Source organism: Falco punctatus (assembly GCF_963210335.1).
Source record: "Falco punctatus genome assembly, chromosome: Z".
Classification (NCBI taxonomy): domain Eukaryota; kingdom Metazoa; phylum Chordata; class Aves; order Falconiformes; family Falconidae; genus Falco; species Falco punctatus.
The window spans coordinates 14164378-14188335 of record NC_137586.1 but is presented as its reverse complement, the minus strand read 5'-3'; the positions used below and the strand labels follow the sequence as shown (position 1 = coordinate 14188335).

The window sequence follows — 23958 nt, the reverse complement described above, 5'->3', positions numbered from 1 at the left end:
CTAAATTTGGAAAAAAATCATTATCAGCAAGATGCCTTCCCAAGGTTAACAGCAATAGGCACTTCTGTAGCCCTGCATGAGTACACAGCCAAGATGTTAACTGAGACTGAACTGATTCACTCCAATTTTAATAAGACTTTCTTTTCAGTGTTGGCTAACTGGACTACCGTAGAGACAAACTTACCAAACTCCTATTAGCAAGCAGAAAACCCCTTCCTAACTTAGAGGCATGTAACAATTTTTGACGCTTCAGAACCTCATCTGATCGCACAGCAAAATTGTAACTACAAGCTTCCTCTCTTCCTCTGAAAACAGTTAATTTAAAAACAGTACCATCAGCAACTAGTATTTTCAGAACCCATCAAAAGCAACTCAAGTTTTTCTAGCAATAGGCCAGATAAATTAATAGAAGAAGAAATACTTTAAGAAACTTCTGGGCAGTAAGATTCTCAATTTAACACGTCAGAAAAATTAAAGAGGGGATCATTAACTTTTCTTATCAGGAAAACTAAGAATAATGTAGAGTTTATTTACTGAAATTTTTCTTTGCATACCTCTGTACACTAGTTTTCTGTTCTGCGTTAGAGGATATTTCCCTTAATCTGATTGGCTAAAAATGTTTCATAATACAACTTAGAAAAAAAACCTACATAGTATCTTCTTCTAAGGTACTTAAGAAAATAAATTTAACAACTAGCCGCCTTTCATCTTGAATGACAAACGGAAATAAAGCAATTTTTCTTTTAAAGGAAAAAAAATTGCAGGACTGCAAATTTGTTTTCATATGTTTTAGGGTAGCCGACTTTTTTTTAAAAAGTGCATCTTTTTGTAAAAACAAAATATTAGCTTTCTTTAGCAGTAGGAACAAAATTATATACTACTTACATTCAAAAGCTTCTTCACTGTCATTGTCTTCGTCAGAACTGATTTCAGCATATTTTGGTTTCTCATTAACTGTGCTACGTTTGCGCTTGTTCATTTTCACACGTTCACAAAGTGGCATGGTGGATTCAATTTCTGCCAGGAGCTCAGGAGGCAACTCCTTTAACACTGACTGATCTATGCTACCTATTAATGGAGAGTAAGAAGAGCAAACGTGAACCTGAAGATAAACATAAGGGCCCAACACTACAGTCCTTTCTCCGGAACCACTTACAGGGTATCCACTAATACTATCCCAGTTAGATATACCTGGATGTATTTGACAGCCCTTTTTAAAGTTGCTTTTATTGTTCACACTAAAATTAGGAATTCACATAATAAATTGCATACACATCTCCTTCAATAAAACATTTTATCAGGCATATAAATATAAACAAATTCAAATTGGTGCATTTCCTTTGTAAAATGATATCACTACTCTACTTCCACAGAATTTAGTCTTAGTTCAGTTTATCCTCTGAATTTAACAGTTTTCCTAACAGTGTATGCAAATTAAGGATTCTCTGTGCCTTGTTATCAATTCTGTTTCTCATTCATATTAGTGTACACAAGACAATAATCTTCCCTTTTCCAGTAAGGAGGGATGAACTATTGCAGAATCTCTGGGGCCTTATCCCAAAATACAGGCCAAATAATTGGCAACCCAACCTCTGCCTCAGGTTTATTTCTTACCTCCCATTAGTAGTTTTAGAACGCAACCTGAATTTTTGCTTGATTTTGTTACAAAGCAAAGTTGAAAGATTTTTATTTAATACAGACAAACACCTAGCAGGACCACAACAGGTTTCTTTCCCAAGGCAAACAGGTAGACAACATCACACCATTCTCATCACATTTTAAAACTACGATTAAACGCACACATAGTCAGAACGAAGGAGATTTGCAGTCAAAATTTTCACAACTGAAGCAAGGAAATCAAATAAATGCAAAAGTTATTTCTTGGGGGTTTGTTTATTTGATGTCTTTATTTATCAAAGAATCTGCTGCACAGATCTGAAGATTATCAGACTAAATGCTAAACTTTTTCCAACAGCAGAACAAATAGCTTTGTCATAAGTGCCTTCCTCTCCCTCCTAAGGCATACTGTATTATTTAGAGAGGAAATCACCTGCCAGTTGCTATATATATATATATATATATATACACACACACACTCCTCTAAAATATAATATTCTGGATGATATTTCACTTTTTAATTGCATTCACTACATCACTAACACAGCTTTCTAAAATTTATTTCCATTTTTACACTAATTTCCTATCTTCTAATCTTGAATTAGTCTTTTCATTTTCCTTCCCTCTTTAAACACCTTTAATGTGAATTAGAAGTCTTAATATGAGAAAACAGTTTCCAGCAACAAGATTTTTTTAGAAGTCTTATATATTACTGGTTTCACATATATCTACATCCATCAAAATTGCCTACAATGATCAGAAAATTGTTTTTCTATAATTCTCAAGTATGTTTAGCAAGTCACCCCATTAAAGTGAATTTTTAAAAGAGATTTAACTTTTTCTTGGGGTTTCAAACTGAGGTAGGGAAGTACCTACAAAGTAGAACTGATAGCAAAAGTTGTCTCTGCTTCCCCCATGCTGTGGTCATTCTTGTTTATTTGTGTTAAGTTGCCATTCCATCCTTAGATAACCACCTTCAAAATTACCTAAATTCTCAATACTGCTTTCAAAAATGCTAGAAAACATTTCACAGTGTGGTTGACCATGTTGCTATGACATGATTATTCTTTGCGGGCTGGGCTCTTGATTGAAGATAGGCAGAAGTACACCAACATAGGCACACCAGTTCTTCTGTATGTACCAACAGCTGACTAGATGACAGCCAGGTCTAATCTGGATGCTGCACAGCCATGCACCTAAGCAGTGGTGTCCCCACACTAATACTGCACGTCTTTTTGTACGCCTATACAGTGCCTGAAGAGACTTAACTTATATCCAGCTCCAAACTACACAAAAATTAACATACACAAGTTTTAAGACAATTTCCAAAGGTGGAATCACCAGAGGGCCTCCAAACTTGGTTCTCCAACATACATTCTCAATTTTACGCACTGTTGGTGATTTCATTAAAATCAGCAGGACTACACACATAACATAAAGCCTATAGTAAATCTGGGCAAACAAAGACATTTTAAAAGCCAGCTACAAGTAAAGGAACAGAAGTTGTATTAAATCCCCAAACAAACAAAAATCATAGGCTACCACTCTCCTGCCTCCTAAGAATATCTAGTCTCACTTTCCTTATTGATTTTGTTCCCAGGGTAAAACACTGCTCAATCTTTAAAAATAAATCAATTACCACAGTATTAATTAGACTTCACTGGAAAAATAAAAATGTACATGTACCTACAATTCTGATATACTTGGAAAAAGACTCCTCATCCTTTCTGAAGAAAACCAGGGATATTATATACTGTGGGACTCCAGTGAAGAGCTTGTGAATATGTATTTTACTCTATTACTTATGTTATGGTGAGTCAGGGCAATCCAGTCCTCACTAGAAACATCTTACTAAATTCCTTCTCCTATGCCTCCACATTTTCTAACAAAGGTGCTTTTTATTTGTTCTGGGTAGTAAAGAAATGCTTAAAAGAATCCAGTTCACTGTAAGAATCCAATCACATGGCAACAAACATTAGGTTATAATACCCATGCTAATGAGTTTTTAGTTTATGGGATACTTTTCAAAAACAATTAAAAAGAATATACAACACAAACCCCTTTCAAAATATCTATAAAACCACATATGATCACCTTCAGTTTTTCAATTTATTTTCTAAGTTTGCTAAGACCTGTTACTTACTTTTGGGTTACCACTTTAATAAGTAACAATCGCTTCTAGCTTTGCATGGGTTTTTAAATAGCTAAGGAGAAAGTAACTTTACTAAAAAGCTACTCTACAAGTTAATAAGAATGCCCCAGTATCTTAGCTTTCTGATGAACTGTCCTCATCAACAGAGTAACTCCATTTTTTGCTATTGTGTGTGATCAGTGTACTGAAATGGGCTATAGGCAACAGTGTTCTTCAGACATCGCTTACACATAATTGCAAAGCTGCTGCAACTATTAAAATGAACAACAAAAAAGTACCATTTGTAAGAGCCAGTCTAAAGAGAACGATATTGTCTCAACATAGCTAACAGAGACCTGGAGATGGAATGTGCTCCTCATGGACACCGGGACTCAGTGACCCTGAAGGAGAACTGCACGATACGAGGAGTACTATGCCGCTCCCTGATACCCGGCACTGGAAGGAACAACTACGATAAGGCCACATAGCAGCTGTCCAGAAGGTGGATCACAACCGTTGTCGTAACAATGGAACAGAACATGCGTGATAACCTGGCTCGAGAAGGCAGAGGCTGACAACAATCCACGGGCCAGAGGAGGAGCAAGGTGCGCTGCTCGGCATAAAAGATGACTCCTGAGCAACCGAATTTGGGAGATCTTCCCCACCAAGGATCACAACGATCAGAAGGACAGGCAGGATGGTGCTTGGACCTGGGACCATAGGAAGACCTTGGACCTGTGGCGGTAGCTATAATCCTCTTTCCTTTTCTTTTGACTTTATCTTTTCTTCACTTTCTGTCTTTCTATCTATCACACGTCACTTTATGGGCAAACAATAAAATCGTGCTGTTTGATTGAAACATAACCCCTTGGTGTGGTTGCCTTGATTTTTTTTGCACTTCGAGATCATAGTAAACAAACCATCACGAGTCCACTAAGTGGACCATGACACCATCATACCAGAATCTTTCTCTCACTGTAAAAAACCAGCATGCTAACAAGCTCTACATTCGTGAAACTGAAGGGCAAGTCATAGAATAGCTGTAAGAACAACTAATCTCCAAGAACCACATACAGAACAGCCACTTCTTCAATGCTTCTCCAAATGTATGCAGCGCTATCCATGACTTACTAGTTGCTTGTTGGTGGAAGAACAAGTTCTTCTTGGTTTTGTTTGATTGCCACTATCAGAAGGTTTCTTGGAGGAGATACTGAAGAATCTTCATCAGCCACAGAATCTTAGCTAAAAATGAACTAGTCTGTAAGTTTCCTCCCATATTCTATTCTAATCTAGGAAGCTTTTCAAAGGGTTTTGCCATGAATACTAGGAAGATTTCTAAAATGTGTGGTGGATGTAGTATATCCCTTCTTCACATATGGCTTAAAAATAGAATGGAAACGCACAGATCTGATTTTGCACAGTTCAAAATCTTGCACAGTTCAGCACCGCTTTTTGTTCACAACTTGATGCGTTGTTTCAAGTCTGTAAAACAGCCTTTAACTTTAGCTAATATTTACGCATATCTAATCTTCAGGAGTATCCAAAATCACTTTGACTTGAATTTGCAAGTCAAACAGATCTCCCTGACCCAGGCAGCTGAATGTTTTCCACACAGGTTGAAATTAAAAAAAGGTAACACCATTATGGACTTTCACTGGATCCATTCGATATGGACAGCACAATTTTTTTTTGACACAATGATCAGTGTGTTCATGTGTCTTTCACCTGCCTTGATATAACAACTTCAGACAAGCAGCTATAGAAAAGGGGATAACGCTTGCTGATGTTTAGGTCAGCTTTCCAGGATCAGAGAGGCTGTCTTGCCATGAAATCAAAACCAACACTAATAAACTCCGTTATCATCTCAGTAACGATTTATCTTTGCTTTCCAAACCATAGAAAACAGATGTATAGTTTACACTGTGGTGCAACTTCCGATGCATTAACAAGCCATCATGATTCAAATACATTTAGAAACCTAAACTCCAAATTGCTACTTCACAACTGTAAGATAAAGTTAATACAGTGGAAACAGTCCCTATCAATTCGCTTATATGGTTGCTTTAAAATACTTGTGACATCAAAATGGCCTGTTTGCACATATATTTACTGTAGCAAATGAACAAGTGCTTGAAGAAAAACTGTCCTGAGAATAATTATTTCAAAACTGAGGTTTATGTTAATAAAGCCAGCTGCATAAATTAGCAACCGTACATATTGTCCATTTCTGTGTGTTAATAGTTTGTAATATGCAGACCTGCAGTCTGACATTTATGATTTCTAGATCTATCTTGTATTTTAAAACACAAGTTTTTTCAACTATCAAGACATTATAAAAGGAACACATAAGGGTCTAAGAGGGAACAGTGACACTTGTTTGAGGTGAGGATACACTTTGCATTTCTTAGTGTTTAGAAATTTAAGTTTAACCACTCCCCAAATTCTCAAACTTGTACACTAATCAATTGCCACACAGCTTCATTTTGACATTAAAAATAAACCCCTACAGCTTGTACCTCAGTTTTGCCCTTCTCTTGCTCCTTTTTTTGCCTCAGAAGATGCTACCTACTACTGGACTATTTTATTGTGCTGATGACTAGTATATCCACTCTTGCTGTTATGCCACAGAGGCCAAGCTTGCCTTTCTCACATGTCCTCTCTAAGCATTTGAGAGACGATGTTCCTCTCTCATATATCACTAGCTTACTGTCTTCCTTTCTCAAGTAATTTTGGGTCACTGCTATAACCACCCTGATATAACTTCCTATGTCAGACATATATGCAGTTTCTATCTGGATTAGCTCAAAAATCCTTCAAACTGTGCTAAATCAAATAGAATACATTATCACTCCGTAACAAGAGTGCTTTCTTGTTGGACAGTTATGTCACTGTAACTACAACAGCACAAACTCACAGCTTAATTCTACTACAACCACTCAGGCAGATAAGGTTCTATTTTAGATAAAGAACTGAAAGAAAAAAGATGAGATAAAATTAATTCTGTACTTTATAAAAGCATTTGGAAAATAAAAACTTTTTTAAAATAGTTAAGTACTGCTCCAGTATAGCACTTCAGCATTACAATGCAAAGGGTCACATGACTACCTGTGATTGATGAACAGCTTACTGATTGATGAACAGCTTACTGGTCACAGCCGAAAACTTCTGGCTCTCACTCATTGTGCAGATTTAATTACACCTTTCCACCAAGCTCTCCCTTAAAATACTTGTTCTTTATGTTCCCAGTATGTTCTTTATATGGCACATTAAGTCCTTGGTGATCAGAGACCCTTGCTCACCAGCTTCACACTCTTCCAAATAACTGTACTCTGGAGAGTTTCAAGAACAGAATATTCAAGGGGAATACAGGGAAATTGCAATCCTTTTCTCAAAGAGGAATTTAAGTTATGAGAAAGGTACATCTGCTCATCAGACAGAAGTCCCCCTTTTATTTCAGTATCTTATCATCAGCTGAAAAATGCACCATCAAAAGAATATTGGTGAAAATAATCTGAGAAGTAGTGCATTTACTCCAGCAGCCTTCCTCTTTCCTCTCCAATTCTCTGCCTTAATTAAAATTTATGGAAGGATATACAGCTACATCCTGTAAACAAGGTATAACCCTCTATTGAGGCCCTTAACCTCACCTTTTGACTACATCCATGAAGGGGTAACTCCTGAGCTCAGCTCACACACAACCAGAAAGAGGGTGGGAGACTGAGACGCCCTAACCACCACCCAAGGGACTGGACCCACAGGATTCTCTGTGGCAATGAATCCAGCAGGAAGGAGAGAAGTAGCGTTAGGAAGAAGTATACGCTATATAATTCCATAGAACCTGCTTGAACACATCTTTCAAGATCATTTTTCCTCATCTGCCTCTGCTGACACAAAGGGAAGGCTCCCAGCCTTGGGTTAAACAAAAGAAAAGGATCAGACTCCTTACTTACACTACAGTCCTTAGCTCTGGCCTTGATAAATGGGACCCAATCAGGCTGGTGGGTCAAAGAAAAATATGAACACAGCAACAGAATAATTCCATCATACAGTAGAGATCATCATTGCCCACAGCTAGGCAGCACAGAGATTTTAAAAGGATTTCACAATAGTACAAAATACTCTTAGAAGCAAAAAAATTTTTGATGGAGGGAATAGATTTCCAAACAGCACCCTGAATGACACAGGCAGAGAGCAAGGAATATACCCAACACACACTCCCCAAAGACGCCAAGAGAACTCACATTTACATTGTTATCAACGATTTCCTCAAGCTACCTGATTGCTCTGACAACTATAGCCACAGGTTATTTTACCCCTTATTGCTCTTCACTGGTCTTTTGTCTTTATAAAAATTTTGAAAAAAGGAGGCTAGAGCAGTCTAGCTTTGCAAGATACTTCACAAAAAATACAGGAGTACTGAAGAGTAAAATGGAGCACAACTGGCAAGTGAAATAAACACAGTGCTGCACAAAACTTCTCACTTTCATGAACCTGTGCCAGGGAACTGCTTTTGGATTTTGCTGTTATTGCTTTTGAACATATGCCTTGAAATTTAAGCCAACTCAATGTATTGTATTAAAAAGTTAAGATGTTTTGTAGAGTTGCAAGACACAGCATGCAATGTTCTGTTACTACTAATATTGAGAACCTGAGATTTTTGATTGATGTACTTTCCCAGCCATGTATTTTGATTAACCTAAAAACTGAGCCATGGGGCCTCACTTAAGAAAAAAGACCTTAGTGAAATAAAATCAAATTATACCTCATAATTTTTCTTCTCATAGAAGAAAACCTCCTATCTAGGCAATATAATACAAGCAAGATCTTTGCAGAGAAAAAGCAAAACAAATGCCATGATTTACAGCAGATCTGTGACTACAGGCACATCAAGAAGATCTGCTTTTTCCTCACTCTATCCTGGAAATATTCTCAGTCTTCATAATTTAAAATATCACATGAAGCAACTCTCGGTTTGCTTCTTCAAAGTAACTTAATTACATAAGCAACAACAACAAAAGATTGCTGACGTAGTTTTTAATATAAAATAGCACTACGAGAAAGTTGCTCAGAAGATAACTAAACAGTACATATATTTAAGGAACAACCGTTCAATAATTTGAGGAACAAAAAAGATCACATACTTTTTTTCTGTTCATTGGTAATGTTTCCATGGAGCAAAAAATAAATTCAAAATTTCAAGTAAACAATTTAAATTTTCTTACACAAAACCAGTCACCTAACGTGAAAATGTCAAGTAATAGGAAAGCTAACTGCCCAGAACCAAAAGTGAGGCCTTCCCCTATTTGTATTTTGTCAAATTTAGTCTGTGTTTAGAAGAAAATTAAACCCAAAAATTTTGAATTCATATCCCTACACATAAGCCAGGAAATAACATCCATATTTAGATACTTAAGACACACGAACAGGTCTGCATTGCATATTGTAATTGATATCAGACAAATTTCTGGCTCACATTTTTTACATACAGCAATATATTGCTGCAAAAATTATTTGTGCAAAATAGCCTAAGTTACTCCCAAAAAGTAAGAGGAACCTGAACAAACATCCATGTCCAGGAACCAAAGTCAGTTTCAGACTTTCAACAAATTGCTATGACAAATCAGGTAATAAATTTCCATCGCTTACATACACCAAAGTAATTTTTCAAAAATGAACTAATTAAACAACGCACTCCTAAATCTCAAAACAAAGCATTATATTTCATATGAACCAAAGAAAAATGAAACCAGTGGGTTTGGTGAAGTTTATCGCTGCTAGTAAGAACTCAAGAACAACTATAAGATCAAGAATCACAGTATTTACCTTAGTGGCAGAGACTAAAGTAGGAAGCACCTAAAGCAGCTCCCAGGCAAAAGCACTATGCTGAAAACGTCTGCCACTGTAATGGTAACAGAGCAACATAAGGGCCCCAGTGTGCAACGGCTGAATATCTGGCTGTCTACCAATACCAGTTTATCCAACATCTACTTCTGAAAAACTAGCACCAAAATTGAAGGCCCCAGAGAGTATGTACGATGTCCATTACAAATTCCAGCAACCCTTCTGAGATAGGATGGACACATCATACCTACAAAATCCCCGCAAGCAGGAATTATTCATTCCGAGTGGGGTATCTATAGTTAGGGTTTGGCCTCTGACTAAACAATGCCTGGAATATTTTTCAAAATGTGAACCTGTTCAATCCAGAAAGGAGAAAAAAAATGTTATCAGGGCTAAGTGGACAGAGTGTATGTTAAAATGGATCGTCTGCAAATCCAACCTATCTTTAAATACTTCTAATGCCATGAGGGACAGCCAGCTCCTCTTCTAGTCCACTTAAGTTGAAAAGAGTTAATCACTAATATCTCAGGAAAGGGGAAAAACAGGAGGACTGCAGAATTTTCATGATGTTGATGTGGGTTTTTTGCTAAAATTCCTGTTAAATTTAGTTTAACAGAAGCTTTAAAGACTGTCGCTGAGAAGAATCATTATAAATTTCTTGCTGTTAACCATGAAATACATCCTTTTAAATCTGAAATATGACAATTTCCTGTAGAACTTCAGAAACTTATGGCATACTTGATTCACCTGGTGGTGCATGCATATGCAAGATGCATAGTGGGTTATTACTCTGGCCTTGACACGTGCAAATGCAGTTGCTACAAGGAACTCCAAGACAGTGATTTCAAATCTCAGATTTGTGGCATCGCAGACTTCTACAATGGTCATCTTTACAAAACCACAATCTGCAGTAAACACGCAGAGCAGCAGCCTTTTCCTTTCCAAAGAAAACATTTTTACTCCAGTTACTTCCTTGCAGCACAGCTGCTTGCCCCAATGATTTCACTGAGTACAACAGTGTATCTGCTTTGACATCAAGAGTTTATCATCTTGGAAATAAATCTGAGTGAACTCTAAAATTTGCTTGACATTTTAGTATCTAAAGCTATTTTTCTCAAAGGTTTACAAATTTATCCTTATAGAAGTCCTATGCACGGAGTATTTAAAGAGATGTTTAAAATTGATACTTCCTTTTTGTCCACAGTTTTCAGCTGTACCACAAAGTATTTGTAAGTAGCTCTACTGTGCTGACTAGAAGTCCGTGAAAAGCATTATAAGTAGGCTCACTGAACCAACACAATCTGGACACAGGTTTTCATTTTGGAATATTCCCTTTCTTGTTACTCCTACCTACAAGATGAGCACCTAATTGATTACTCTGCTTTACAAGTGAAACCATTTCCAGCGTGCTTGACTCAAAGATGGACCATCATGTTACACAAATGCCAAATTATAGTTACTATAGGCTCCAAAAAACTCACCTGGAATTAAAAACAAACAAACAAACCAACCACAATAAAAAAAAAATAAATCCCAAAACCCCACAACAAATCACACAAGCACAGAACACAAAAAAATCTAGATGCATTGTTTTAACTCATGACATGAAGATGGTCAAGCAGTAGAGTTTTAAGCTGATCCTGTAAGTATATGTATGAAAAGCGCCTTTGAAGAAATTGCAAAACTTCACTCAAATTTCAGATCATAGCAGCAGAGAATGTAGCGTATTTAGGAAGACTTGCAGTAAGCAACAAAACCCTGTATTTAAAGTTCTGTGTTGTACAGATAATGAAGTTCTGCAACAATCTACAATGAAGAGTAGCACTCAGATCAGATTTTAAGTTTTTTTAAACAAAAAAAAAATTTAAAATGATATTGAAAGACTCAAAATGTGTTTCTGCACAGTCTTAAAAATACACACTCATTTGTCCTAGAACTAAGAATTTCATTACATGTATGGTGCTTATTTTGGAAAGGCAATCCTTCAAATATATTATAAACCAATTCAGACACCTCCTTACACAGATATTTACAGATTCTCTCATAACCATATCTGTTTCATACTTTAAAAAAGGAAAGTTTGTCTTGTTCAGAATGCAGTAACTGTGAAACTGTAAATAGCTCTCATCCAACACAGCCGATCAGTAGAGCTCCTATAAGCAGCAGAGAAAGTATTCACTGAAGTTCTGAAAAGAAAGGATGGCAAACATGACCTCCTTATTGCAGCCAAAACATGAAAGAAAAGTTTCGTGGATCCCCCAACAACACACATTGGCATTAAAACCAGGATAAAAAGGCATTCCCAGATGTTAAAACCAAAAGAAAGTGTTACATTTCATTCTGACCTGGACAAAACAGGCCACAAAATTTCACTGTAAGACGCCTTAAGAAAAATACTATGAAAAAAAAATCTGTAACTTTCCTCCGAGTCAAGAGTGGATCCAGTCAAAGATTGGAAGAGAGAAAAAAGTTGCTTCTTTCTTGTAAATGCTAAAACGGATGGTTCGAGATAACTCAGTATTAACAGTTGTGTACTACAGCTATTACTCCCATTCATATAATAACTTACCAAAATTTCAAACCTGTCTATAAAATTTGATTAAAACGTTACTTTGTCTTTTTGCAGTACAATGCAAGCTGCATCCATTTGCACAATAAAGCTATGACTTTAAAATGTACTGAAACAATGTAAGAAGTTGTATAGACTTTCAGTTTGAAAAGCATTGATTTTAGCTTAAACCAAGTCGATTTTACTGAGTTTTAAATGAAGGAGCATTAGTCCCTTAAGACAGAATGACTATCTAAATGGTGTTTTGAATTAGCTGAACTAACCTGATTTTGAAATGGTTTTCAGACACATCACAGCAATGATATTGTATGTGACAAAGCCAGGGGAAAACAATTTATTGGGGGAGGAATGGATGAGAAAGCAAAAACAAAGGACAAGAAACACAAGGAAGTAAAATAAAGAAATATAAAGTAAAATATACTAAGCCACATGGAATAAGAGAGATGTGAGAAGTGGAATACTAATGCTAAAAGGCAACACAAGAAAAGATTTGCTACAATCTATCAAGAAATACAGGATGAACTAAAAGTTTATGAATATTACACTTCCTAGTGTATTAAAATGTTTATAACTAAAATGGCACAGAGTAAAACAGTGAACACATTCTCTCAACTGGAGTGAGGACATTGTGGCGATGGCATGAATATTTTCTGGATCAGTCAGATGTTGACAAACTGACTTTGGCTTATGAAAAGATAATTTTACAAATTATCAACCTTTTCAAACATTGGAGTTCACCTAGTTATTTAGCATACTATATCCTAGGAGGTATGTTTTAAGGAAGCTGGCAGGGGGGGACCAAAACAGAAAAGAAAAAAAACCCAAAACCCAATGAAAAAGACACCTGAAAAATCTGAAGTTCAAAGATACTTTCTCCAAAATCTGCCTTGCTGAACACTCAAAACCTTGATTTGTAAGAGAAACATAAACACAATTACAACATTATTCTTTCCACAAAACCTATTGCTAGTATCACTGTAAGAACCTTATTCTGCACACAATAGCAAAAAGAGTGTTAGCAGATTCAAACATTTTCTTTCCCTGGAAAGTGTCCCAAGTTATTTCAATGTATGTAAGAAGTACAACTTCAGAAAAAAAAAAAAAACCAAACACAAACCCACCACCAAAGCTTTGCAGAAAAGTTATAACCCCAGCTTTAAAATTAATGCCTTGCTCGTGTGACACAGCTACTAGTCATGCCAATCAAATAAAAATCATTAAAACCTTTACACATTACTAAAACATTCCATACAAACAACAGACAATACAGACTACAAAAAAAGTACTTTAGAAACATTTTAGAAAGCATACAGGTACTGTATATGGCTCTGAGGTCTCTAAAACTTACTGACTTTCTACACATAGAATTGTGTGAATTCAAAATCTATCCTTCTGAGACTATGGTGACTTCCAGCAGAAAGTTTTTAGTATTCCCTATCAATAACACAAAGGTTTAACCTGAAATCTTTAGACTAAGCTGACAAGAAAGATGTCAATTTTATGTCTAACTCTAGATATTTATCTTAGTAGAAATGGAAATTTTGCCTGCTCTGAACCTCAAAAATGAACAGGGGAAATGTTTTTATTTCTGGGAGAAAGAGAAAATATTCAACAAGGAGGCTAATACTTTACAAATAAGCAATACACATCCTGAATTATTAAGTCTTTTAAGAGTCAATACAATCAGGTTAGTAGACAGAGAACAGTGTCACAATAAACTCGTTATATAGGTATCACCTCTGTTCATGTGCACGTAAACATAGTCATACATTCACAAAGATGATTTCTACATCCATTTCTCATCAGATCAACTACATAAGAAAACATTCCTCGAATTCTTGATATACCCGGAACTGCATTCATAAATCACCCTGCATACAGCTGAAATCTGTCACTTGAGTCATCTATTTTGAGACATGACAACTCTATAAACATAACCACACAAGAAATTTAAATGCTTTAAATGCTAAACATTAAAAAAGGAACGCTGACCAGTTAGGAACAGTGATTTCACAATGTGAAATAATCAACTTCAGTCTGAAACCAAAGAAGCCAAAATTAGAGCACCAAGAAGAAAAAGCAATCTTATTCAAAAAATTGTTAAATCTGCAGAAGAGACAATCAACCAAATATCAAACCTACGAACTATTCTGAATTATTTCCTGCCCATATTACTAATCTGAAAATACCAGCCTATTGTTTAGCAGTTCCTCTTTCCTGTGCACAATGGACCCTAGAGACAATGTTGTCTGAATTCTCCTAAAGACAGAACCTTTTTGTAAGCTTACTGTCACACAGCCTCCAGTGTGGAAGCTCCCCAGCAGAGTTGTATTTATAATGTAAAAGAGGCAGATGGGACTTTGTAACTGCATTCTTACTTCATCACGTCAAAACATGCCTTGGAAAAACACATTTCAGTTCCAATTAAAAATATAAAGGAATCTTAGAGCTGCTATACATAGCACTTCCCACCACTCCAGCTACACTGATTTAGTTACAGCTGTACCAGTCCACTATACAGACACCCTTAATCCAGTTTAAACCATACATACAGAAGTTATGTTTCACTGGTTAAATTACCAGGTTAAACCAATGTAGCTGAAGTAAAGTTTAAGACCATGTAGTGTTCCCACATTAGGCACTTGCACTGGTGTAAATAAATAATTTCAGGTACATCACAGCAATATTTCCAACAACAACAAGCCCATAGATGAGTTTCACTCTGTTCCCCAAATTCATCATATAAGCAAGCATTTAAACTATCAAATGTTTGCATTGCATTTCTAACAACATAAGCAGCAAATCTAAAAGGAGTGTAAAAGATATAATGCAATTAATATTAAAAAAATCTTACCTTTATTAGATTTGGATGACTTGTTCTTGTTAGGTTTAAAACAAGAGCCCCTTGATTTATCTTCTCTATCCTTAATAAATTTCTGTACATCATCCAAAGAAAGCTTTTGAAGGACAACTACAGGTTTAGCTCCTTTATTTAGATCTTCAACTAGCCCAATCTTCTCTACTTTGTCTTTCTGTTCACCTCTAAATTCAGTTTTCCTTGACTCCTGAGTAACATTGCCGTCTTTATCACGCTTGATTTTTGGAATGACAAAATGTTTCAATGCACCAGATCTTGCTCCCAACAAGTAACTGGGAAACTCTGCTTTATTGTCAGCATGTGCTTTATTACTATCTACTTTACTCTTATTAACATCTGTCCTTCGTTCATCCTTGCTGTTGGGTGATTTAAAACCAGGTTTATCAGGTCTTGATTTACTAGAATCTCCTTTACCTTCCTGTTTAATACGAGGGCTGTCAGGTCTTGATTTCTGATCCCCAGAAGAAAACCTCTCCCTTGATTCACCAGACTCATGCCTATGTTTCCTTTCAAATTTCTCAGGTTTTGAACCATCAGATTTAATACCATGCTTAGAATCATGTTCATTTTTGTTTGAGGATCTCAAATATTCAGGCCGTCTAATCTTGGATGGATCTCCTCTGTACCTCTCTGACTCCCCCCTGTCCTCAGATCTTTGTTTAAGGCTATCATGGTCACGCCTCAGTGTATCAGAAACTGAACGTCCATCAGGCCTTTGTTTTGTTGGATCAGATCTACTTTCAGGTTTTACCTTCGAAGGATCAGATTTCACATCTAGTTTATGCCTAGATATTTCAATTTTCTTATCTGACAATGGTTTACTGGATTCCCTCCTATTATCATGTCTATGTTTTGGTGTTTCAGGCCTGCCTTCGCTCTTCTGTTTTGGTGTTTCAGGCCTGCCTTCGCTCTTCTGTTTTGGTGTTTCAGGCCTGCCTTCGCTCCTCTGTTTTGGCGTTTCGGGCCTCTGCCTTATTTCCTGTTTGCCATTATTTTGTTTCGCCTCATTTTGTTTCATCTCCATTTGCTTGCTTTCATTTTGTTTTGATTCTGTCTGTCTGTTCTCATTTTGTTTTACTTCCATTTGTCTGCTTTCATGCTTAGCTTCTAAGTGTTTGTTCTCATTGTGTTTACTTTCCAATCGTCTGCTCTCATTTTGCTGGAATTCCATTTGTCTGTTTTCATTTTGCTGGATATCTGCCTTTTGACCCTCAAAGTCTGACTTTTTCCTAAAAATCTCAGGATGGTTTTCAGGTTTAAATTTAAGAACTCCAACAGTGTCTTCTTGGGGAACACACACAAACCCATCATTGTACTGCTTAATTTCTTCAGGTTTTTTGATGGTGTCCAAATCCTGAGTTACTGTTGCCTGAGAGTCTGCTCTTCCTGCTTGCTGCAGATCAATACTAACCATCAACGCTGGCCTTGCCCCATTTCCTGTAGAACCTGTCTCCTGAGAAGCTGCTCTGTTTCCTCCAGCAGTACCTCCAGCCTCCTGTGGTTTGTTTTCTTGTTTTCGCTTCTTCAGAGGCTTATCTGCAAGTTAAAAGAGAAAAATCACAAATTATATATACAGACAGGTTCAAGCAAGAATGTCCATTCCCCTCCACTCCCACCAATTAATCCTCCTTAGCATGTATGTGCACACACAACAAAATCCATTGAATTTAAAAGCAAGAATAGAACTTCTCTAACTAGTACTTTTTAATGTATTCAGACTACCATTCATTGTCAGTCTACCACAACTGCCAATTAATCATTAAAAAACCCACCCTCAAAACATATGAAATCAAAGTCCTTGTGTAATTCCCAAGAGAATCACCTAATAAAGCAGCTGCAATACATAAAAGACCTAAAATAACCCAAACTATGCTTGAAGCAAGTCTACACAGACAAAGTTAAGGTGCGCCTCCACAACCACTTTTTGAGGAATATTACTATAAAATTATCTTCTGCAGATTCAGCCTGCTTCATTATACATGAACTAAGCAAGGATCCGCAATGATTAAGACTGAGGTTTTCCCTACATCATTCAGTGCATCAGTTGGACTTCACATGTATTTTAGCCAGGGAACAATTATCAATGAGCAAAAATTACTAAAATAACTCCAACCCTCCAAGCTCCTCTTTGAAGCAAAGCAGTATACCAAGAGTTGGAGTCTATATCATTAACACGTGTGTACCAGCTGGGGGGCCGCTACACACTTAAAAGCTTGAGTATTTTCCCTTTGCAACCATAATGCTTTTCATGGATGAAATAAAAAGTTCAGTGACAATTTTATGTAGTGTCAAGAGCTTGACTCTGCAATAAGCCTTTCAGTTTATATTAAAAAAACATTAAAAATAGAATACAGAAAAATAAAGTGAGCCAACCACACATCCTGTAATTTGGTAGAATTCATAAACATGAGAAGCACATGGAAATATCCAAAGAGTACATTCTATTTGTTTAGATTACAACCTATTACTATTACCAACATGGTACTCTAAAATTAATTTCTGCCATGAAAACCAAAATCCCTACCTACACTAAGGCTTATATTCTCAGTTCTCGACTGTTATCACATAATTTAGAAACAAAACAAACCAAAAACAAACCAACCAATTACTTCCTCTGTAATCAGGGAATATGACTAAGTCTAAGAAATGACTAAAATACATTGGAAATTCTGTTGTAGATCTATTGTCAAAGTGTCTAGACCACAAACACAGTATAAGAAAAATAACTTATTTTGTGCCTAGGTTTGTGGTGCCTTATCACCAGATACAATGACCCAGTCCTCTTTTTGGGAGCAGGAGAAAAAATGGTAAGGAGGATGCAGTCAAGGAACAGGGAAACAAACTCCAAGGAAAAACAAAAACACCCACCCACCCCCATACCACCCTCTCAAATTGTAAACCGGAATTACAACATAAGATTTCTAACTTCTTCTACATTTGTAGAAGAGTCTTAACTAGAAGAATTAAAACTTTAAAAGATTATCTCCAAAATTAACATTAGAAGACAATAACAAGTAGTAACATGGTCAATTCCATGACATGAACAGGCTTTCTTCCCCATCATTTTCATTCTCAAATCTACCTGTACATCTCTTAACTTTCTAAAACTCCAAAATTATGCATGACATTTAATGGCTGGAAGACAGTAAAGACAGATACAATAAACTCCATGCAGAAACTGGTCAACTGCAAATAAGGAACTTCGCAAAGTTCCAGAAAAACCTGTAGAAACACCTGCGAACTTTATGATAGACGTGAGAAGCAAAATAAATTTGCCAAATCAAACTGCAGCCTTTTTAGCATGGAGATTTTGCTTTTTCTTTGCTATAGTAACTGTTGGATTCATATAAGAACTTACATAGTTTAATTTCCTGACACTACTGATTAAAACATGTCATTTTTTTAAACCTTCATACTGTGACAAGAAGTCTTTTTCTGCCTGTGACTAAGAGGGCTTTGACCTCATTGAGCTTCATCACAGGTCTTAGGAATGGTCATGAAGTAGAAGCTTCCAGACTAACAGGTTGATGTATTTTTTAGAAAATACATATATGTTAATACATATGCATCCATGCACATTATTACCTTTTTTCTCAACACTCTTCAAATTTTGAAACACAAATTGAGAAACTTGTGTTCTTAGGAAAAAGTTAGTCAGCTTTATCATTTTAACCCAGATATTTCAGCCACACTGAAAAAGTCCTGTAAAGCTCTTGATGGTGGATCTAACAGTAGCCTTTAAGAGGTTACTGTTATCTGCCCCATTCCTTTAACTGAGGTTATCACCTGTAGCAGAAGCGAACACACATTTGTATTTCCACAAGTGCATTTCATTGTCCAATGTATCACCTTAAAGCACTAGGTGAAGACGGTTTGCATTAACCTACCACGCTGAACAAGTCAGTTATGAGCCAAGTAAATGCTGCCCCTCTGCTACTTCTATTACAGGAGCAAGGCAGATGGCCAGGAGCTGTGGTGCCTTAAACAGCTGTAGCTGGACCAACCAAAACTCACCTTGCAGAGCCCTCACGCTGAAGGCTCCAAGATTAAAGAACCAAAACAAATTCAAGTAGGAAATTTTCTCGCTTGAACTTCTGTAACTGACAGGCTCAAAATGCTGCTGCTCTTCATCATCCAAAATGTCAGATTGTAAGTGGAAAACATATAAGTAGATGATCACATCGCAACTTGGCATACATACTTTCTCTAAATACAGAGCTCTTCTGATGGACCTTCATCATTTCTCTTGACAACTGCAGATGTTTTAATAGGTTATAACCACAACCTGTTGACATCTTATCTGAGAAGAAAGGGACACCTTCAAAGTTTTCTCTTCCTAAATGGCATGGTGATTGCACACAGAGTTACAGATTACTCACAGCTTTCTTCGTATTTCCCGTGTATCTTGATGGTGATCCTCAGAACTAGACTTGATCATTATTGTTTTGCCTCTCTGAGATTTCTGGATCTAGGACAAAAAAGCTGGCCCAAACTTATGAAAATACTGGTTGAACTAGGGCATAAAAGATAGGATAAGTACATAGTACCACTATCTTCATTAAGCATAATGAAAAAAATCTATTGAATGAGCACAAAAGCTTTTTAAGCTGCCACGAAAGCTGCAGAAATCTGAAAGCTGTAATACACTACTGGGCTTCAAGGGCTTTATAAAATCTTGAATTCACTTTGAACTACAGAAGAGTAATCAGCAGAGAATCAGAGGGGTGAGTAGAGAGTAATTACCCTCTGAAAACAGATGTCTTCATATCTTCTTACAATCAAATATGTGCAAGTTTGCATACATTTACTTCGTTAAGTCATGAGTCCAAAGACCCGGCAGGGTTATGACAAACAGATAAACTTAGGAACTTTCATATTATCCACTCAAATATAATTTGTATCCTTCAAGGCATTAGTATTCAAGCTTCATCCACTTCATACTATAGCCAGTAGAACTTCTTTATATTACCAGGATCTAAGACTTTGCCAAAATATGAGACCAATGTTTTCCTTTCCAATCCTGCAGACCTAGATTCAAAGCTTGCCACAGTTGTGAACATGTAGACTCACAAGCTCTTGAGACCAATGAAGTGTGACCAGGATCTTTTTGCTTCACTTTTTGTAACAGTTCTCGTAATAAAAGGAGCATGTAGTAAGCCACAGAAGAGATTTTTACTACATTAGAGATCATGTATCCAAGTTCATTGTTTTCAGATTCTTTTCTTTTCTGAAACATTATTCACACCTCCCCTACCCCAAGAATGTAGATAAATCCAAAATATATCTGTATTTTGTTCAACTGCTTGAAAAAAAATTATGACAGTTCAGAGCCCAGTCTGATCCCAGTTATTCTCTTATTAATACATCCTTTTGGCTTGGCAAATTTGCATGGATGTTCTCTTCACATTGCAACACACTCATCAAAAGGCAGTACCTTGGTACTTACTCACAAGCAAGATTATAAGCTATCTTGTATTAAAAAATAGTAGAGACGTTCTGTCAACTTAAACGGGTCACTGTGGTGCAAGAAACAAAACATTACAGGAACACAGATTTGAAATGGAAAAAAGGGTTAGCTGGATTTCCAAGCAGTTATCTCTCACCTGTCCTCTTATGAACAGTATTCCTGGAGACAGGTTGTAGCCTTCATCTTTGGAATTATCTGTGTATCAAAATGATTACTTCCAGATTTAGAAATCAATTAATTACTGTGGAACCTTTGTGCAAAAAACAGTGCACTGGAAAAACCACAGATACCTTCAAATACTTCACTGCTGAAACTGACTCAGTCACGATCTGAATATCCATCCTGGAAATGGACATACTTGGAAGCTGAGGAAGTGTTAGGGACAGCAGCTCGATGAGGGGAGTTGTATTAAAGAAGTATCTCCATTCTTCCATGTAACCTGAAATCTTTCCAAAGCAGCAGCTATAATACCATTAGTCCTGAAGTCTCCAACGTTACTGCTTTCTTGCAAACCTGATGATTGCCTTCAGTTCCAGATTAAACTCTTTCAGCAAATGAGTATAATAGGATGATAGCCAAAAAAACCTTCTAGAACTGCTTGTCCTAGCAAACTGAAATGGGCCTTTTGTAAGTATCTGTGAAAAGGTAGCAAGTCTAAATAATAACCATGTATATGGTTGCTAAGCTTCATTTTAGCAGAACAGTAACACTCCACTCTATTAATACTGTTTGGTAGACTCTAAAATTCAGATTTTGGAATGAACTTGAGCGGTATCGAAGACAAAACAGATAAATTATCACTTCCGCATTTACACCTTGTAAGGGATTAAACTGGAGACTTCATATCCAAGACAGTTAAATGTGAATGTATTCCTCTTCAGAACCACAAAGAAAATTGACCTTCTAATGTCGAATTCTGGATGAACAGTTCTGATTACTCCAGTATAAGCTTTCTTCTTTTAAGGTGTAACAATTAAGAGTTTTATATTTTAAAGCTCTAACACTCTTCAGAGATTACTGGGATATTCCTCCAACTCATTTAAAATACCACTTATTTGAATTATTTAAATCAGCAATGAATAAATTTAAACCAAATGTAGCAGTCTAAGCAGTTATTATGTATTGTCAAACCTTCCATCTTTTAACATCAGAGACAAATCAGCCAGAGGCCAACTACAAGCTTACTTTATTTAAGCTAACAGTCAAGATCAGGAATTTTCAACAGATAATACATAACTATACATCTAAATAGCAAATCTATGTTTACTGACAACTGTTTTCTTTTCTTAATTATTCTTCACGGAGCTCTTCAAAATTGTCCAAGCACACAGTCCCCCCAAGCAACAGTGTTCTGCTGACACAAGAATCTAAACCAATCCATCTAATCTGGGTACCAGGAAGGTTTAAAATTTCTTCAGTAGTAATGATGGATGACCTATCAATGGAATGAGGGGAAATATCCATCTTTTCTACCGCTTCATGAACATTCAGTATTACTGACTGTGAGAGTCTGCTCCCACCTGACCTCCCCCAAAGCCATATTCAAAAAACCAAAGGATTAACAACCAAAGAGAACTCTTCCCATCAGTAGAAGACATTCCCACAGCACTAGCTCCTCCCCCTGAAGGAGAGACTCAGCAAACCCAGGTCAAAAATTTTATTCTCATTGCTTGCTACCTTACAAAAGAACCTAAGAAAGTACAGTCGTGAACCTGGCATAGGAAGCTTTCTAGAAAAGAATGTAATTCCGAAGTCTCTGAAGCAGAGATGAGAGGGCTTTTAGCTGCTGCAGTTCAGAGGAAGGGATTTCTAAGAACCCAAACAGAAACAGCTGCTAATTTTTATCAAACTGTTAGAAGACTTTATCAAAATTCTGATCACTGTGCAAAAAGGAAAGCCCATCAGGAGGGATGTCCAAACTCATCCAGGACAAAACACAAAAAGATTACAGGAGTTTCTGACATGTCTTAAGGTGCAGCAGACTTCAGAATCTTCATTTTGGTGAAGTTTTGCTTCTTTTCTTAAATACACCAATAATGCAATCAGCATAAATGCAGTATGAAATATGATCTCATGATTTTTTCTACTTAATGTCTGGTAACCTGTTACTCCCTGTCAACTACAGTAACACAAAAGAAATATTACACTAGGAAACAACAAGAACTGAACTACAGAAAAGTATAAACAAGCACCTACGCTTGTTTAGAGACCGGAAGCTGTAACAACCTCCCCAAATTCAATACTGCTTTTAAAATCTAATTTTAATTTATTTATGAGATAGGATTTTTATGACGCAACTGATGGGTTTTATCCATGTGACTGTGAAGAATTATAGTTTTGTGAACTCATCTTTTAGAATATCTGAGCAAAACCTGAAGTGCAATTACTTTGAAATACAAAATGCAGCACAATTTCCCAAGAAAAATGCAACACACTAATGGCAGACTTAATGAAAGCTACTTAGATTATGTATCACTTACGGATTAACATATTCAGTTAGTTTTTAATAATTTGTATAAACAGAAAACTTTAGAAATAAGCAACGACTTTGACATCTCCCTTCCAGATGCTGATTTTATTCTGACACTGTATCCTGCACTCAAATATCTTCAATTAAGTAGATCTGGTAACATTTACACTACATGGTAATGAAAAAAAGTCTGCATCTTCTTAGGCTGATTTCAGAGTGAACTTAGTGACTATGAACTACAGAAATGCTGGGTTTAAAACCTTACTAAGATTTATTACTTATACATGCCATTTCTTTATCAAGATTTAAATCCATTATAGAGAAGTGACGTCCCAGAACAAAATAAAGTCATTACTGGGTAAGTAATTTTATAAAATCTCCCATCCATCTAACAAGTACAATCAAGGGCATATGCTACTTGCAAGTTGTATTTCATTTTCTAATCCTAATCTACAGATTAAAAAAAATTAGACTTCTTACCAAATTGCTATGTTTTAGTTATTTTCCACACCTGCTAACATGAGCAGGTTTCTGTGCTACTCTACATATAGCACAACCTGGGACAAATGGGATAATTTGAGTTCATTGTACACAATAGCACCAAAAATATAGTAAATGCCATTAAAACAATATGCCTCTTATTTTAAACATGTTTTTCATTCAATTAGTATTTCATTCTTTAAAAAATTTATAAAAGAAAGTAATTTTTTCTAGATAGGTGGAAACATTGCAACATGTCATTGCAATTTCTCAAGATAGAGGAATTTCTTCCCCTTATCTTAAAACACCTCTGAACACACACACACACACATCTCTCATCTATACAAAACTGGAGGTTGCAAAGCTGCTTTTTCTTGGGAAAGCTATATGAAATACCAGTTTCATCTGTTACATCACACTACAAAATGCAGACCTAATGAAAGCTTGTATACACAAAACACAAAATACCTAATTCTCACATTGTTCTACTGCATAGAAACACAAT

The 23958-nt window shown here is 36.3% G+C and overlaps 1 protein-coding gene across 8 annotated transcripts in view; it reads right to left on the bottom strand.

Annotated features, from left to right (window-relative positions):
• The window catches only part of NIPBL (NIPBL cohesin loading factor), a 152786-nt gene that overhangs the window by 45808 nt on the left and 83020 nt on the right, over positions 1-23958 (bottom strand). For 4 of the 8 annotated variants that reach the window (XM_080372099.1, XM_080372098.1, XM_080372097.1 and 1 more), the window contains 2 exons: positions 15013-16572; positions 886-1068 (listed from right to left, as the gene is read on the bottom strand). The exons of 1 other annotated variant lie outside the window; for it this stretch is intronic. In XM_080372099.1, coding sequence (XP_080228225.1) covers positions 886-1068; positions 15013-16572 — 1743 coding nt within the window. Of the gene's footprint in view, positions 1-885; positions 1069-15012; positions 16573-19050; positions 20503-23958 lie in introns of those variants that run through there. 3 more of the 8 variants (XM_080372102.1, XM_080372104.1, XM_080372101.1) reach the window with 2 other exon arrangements.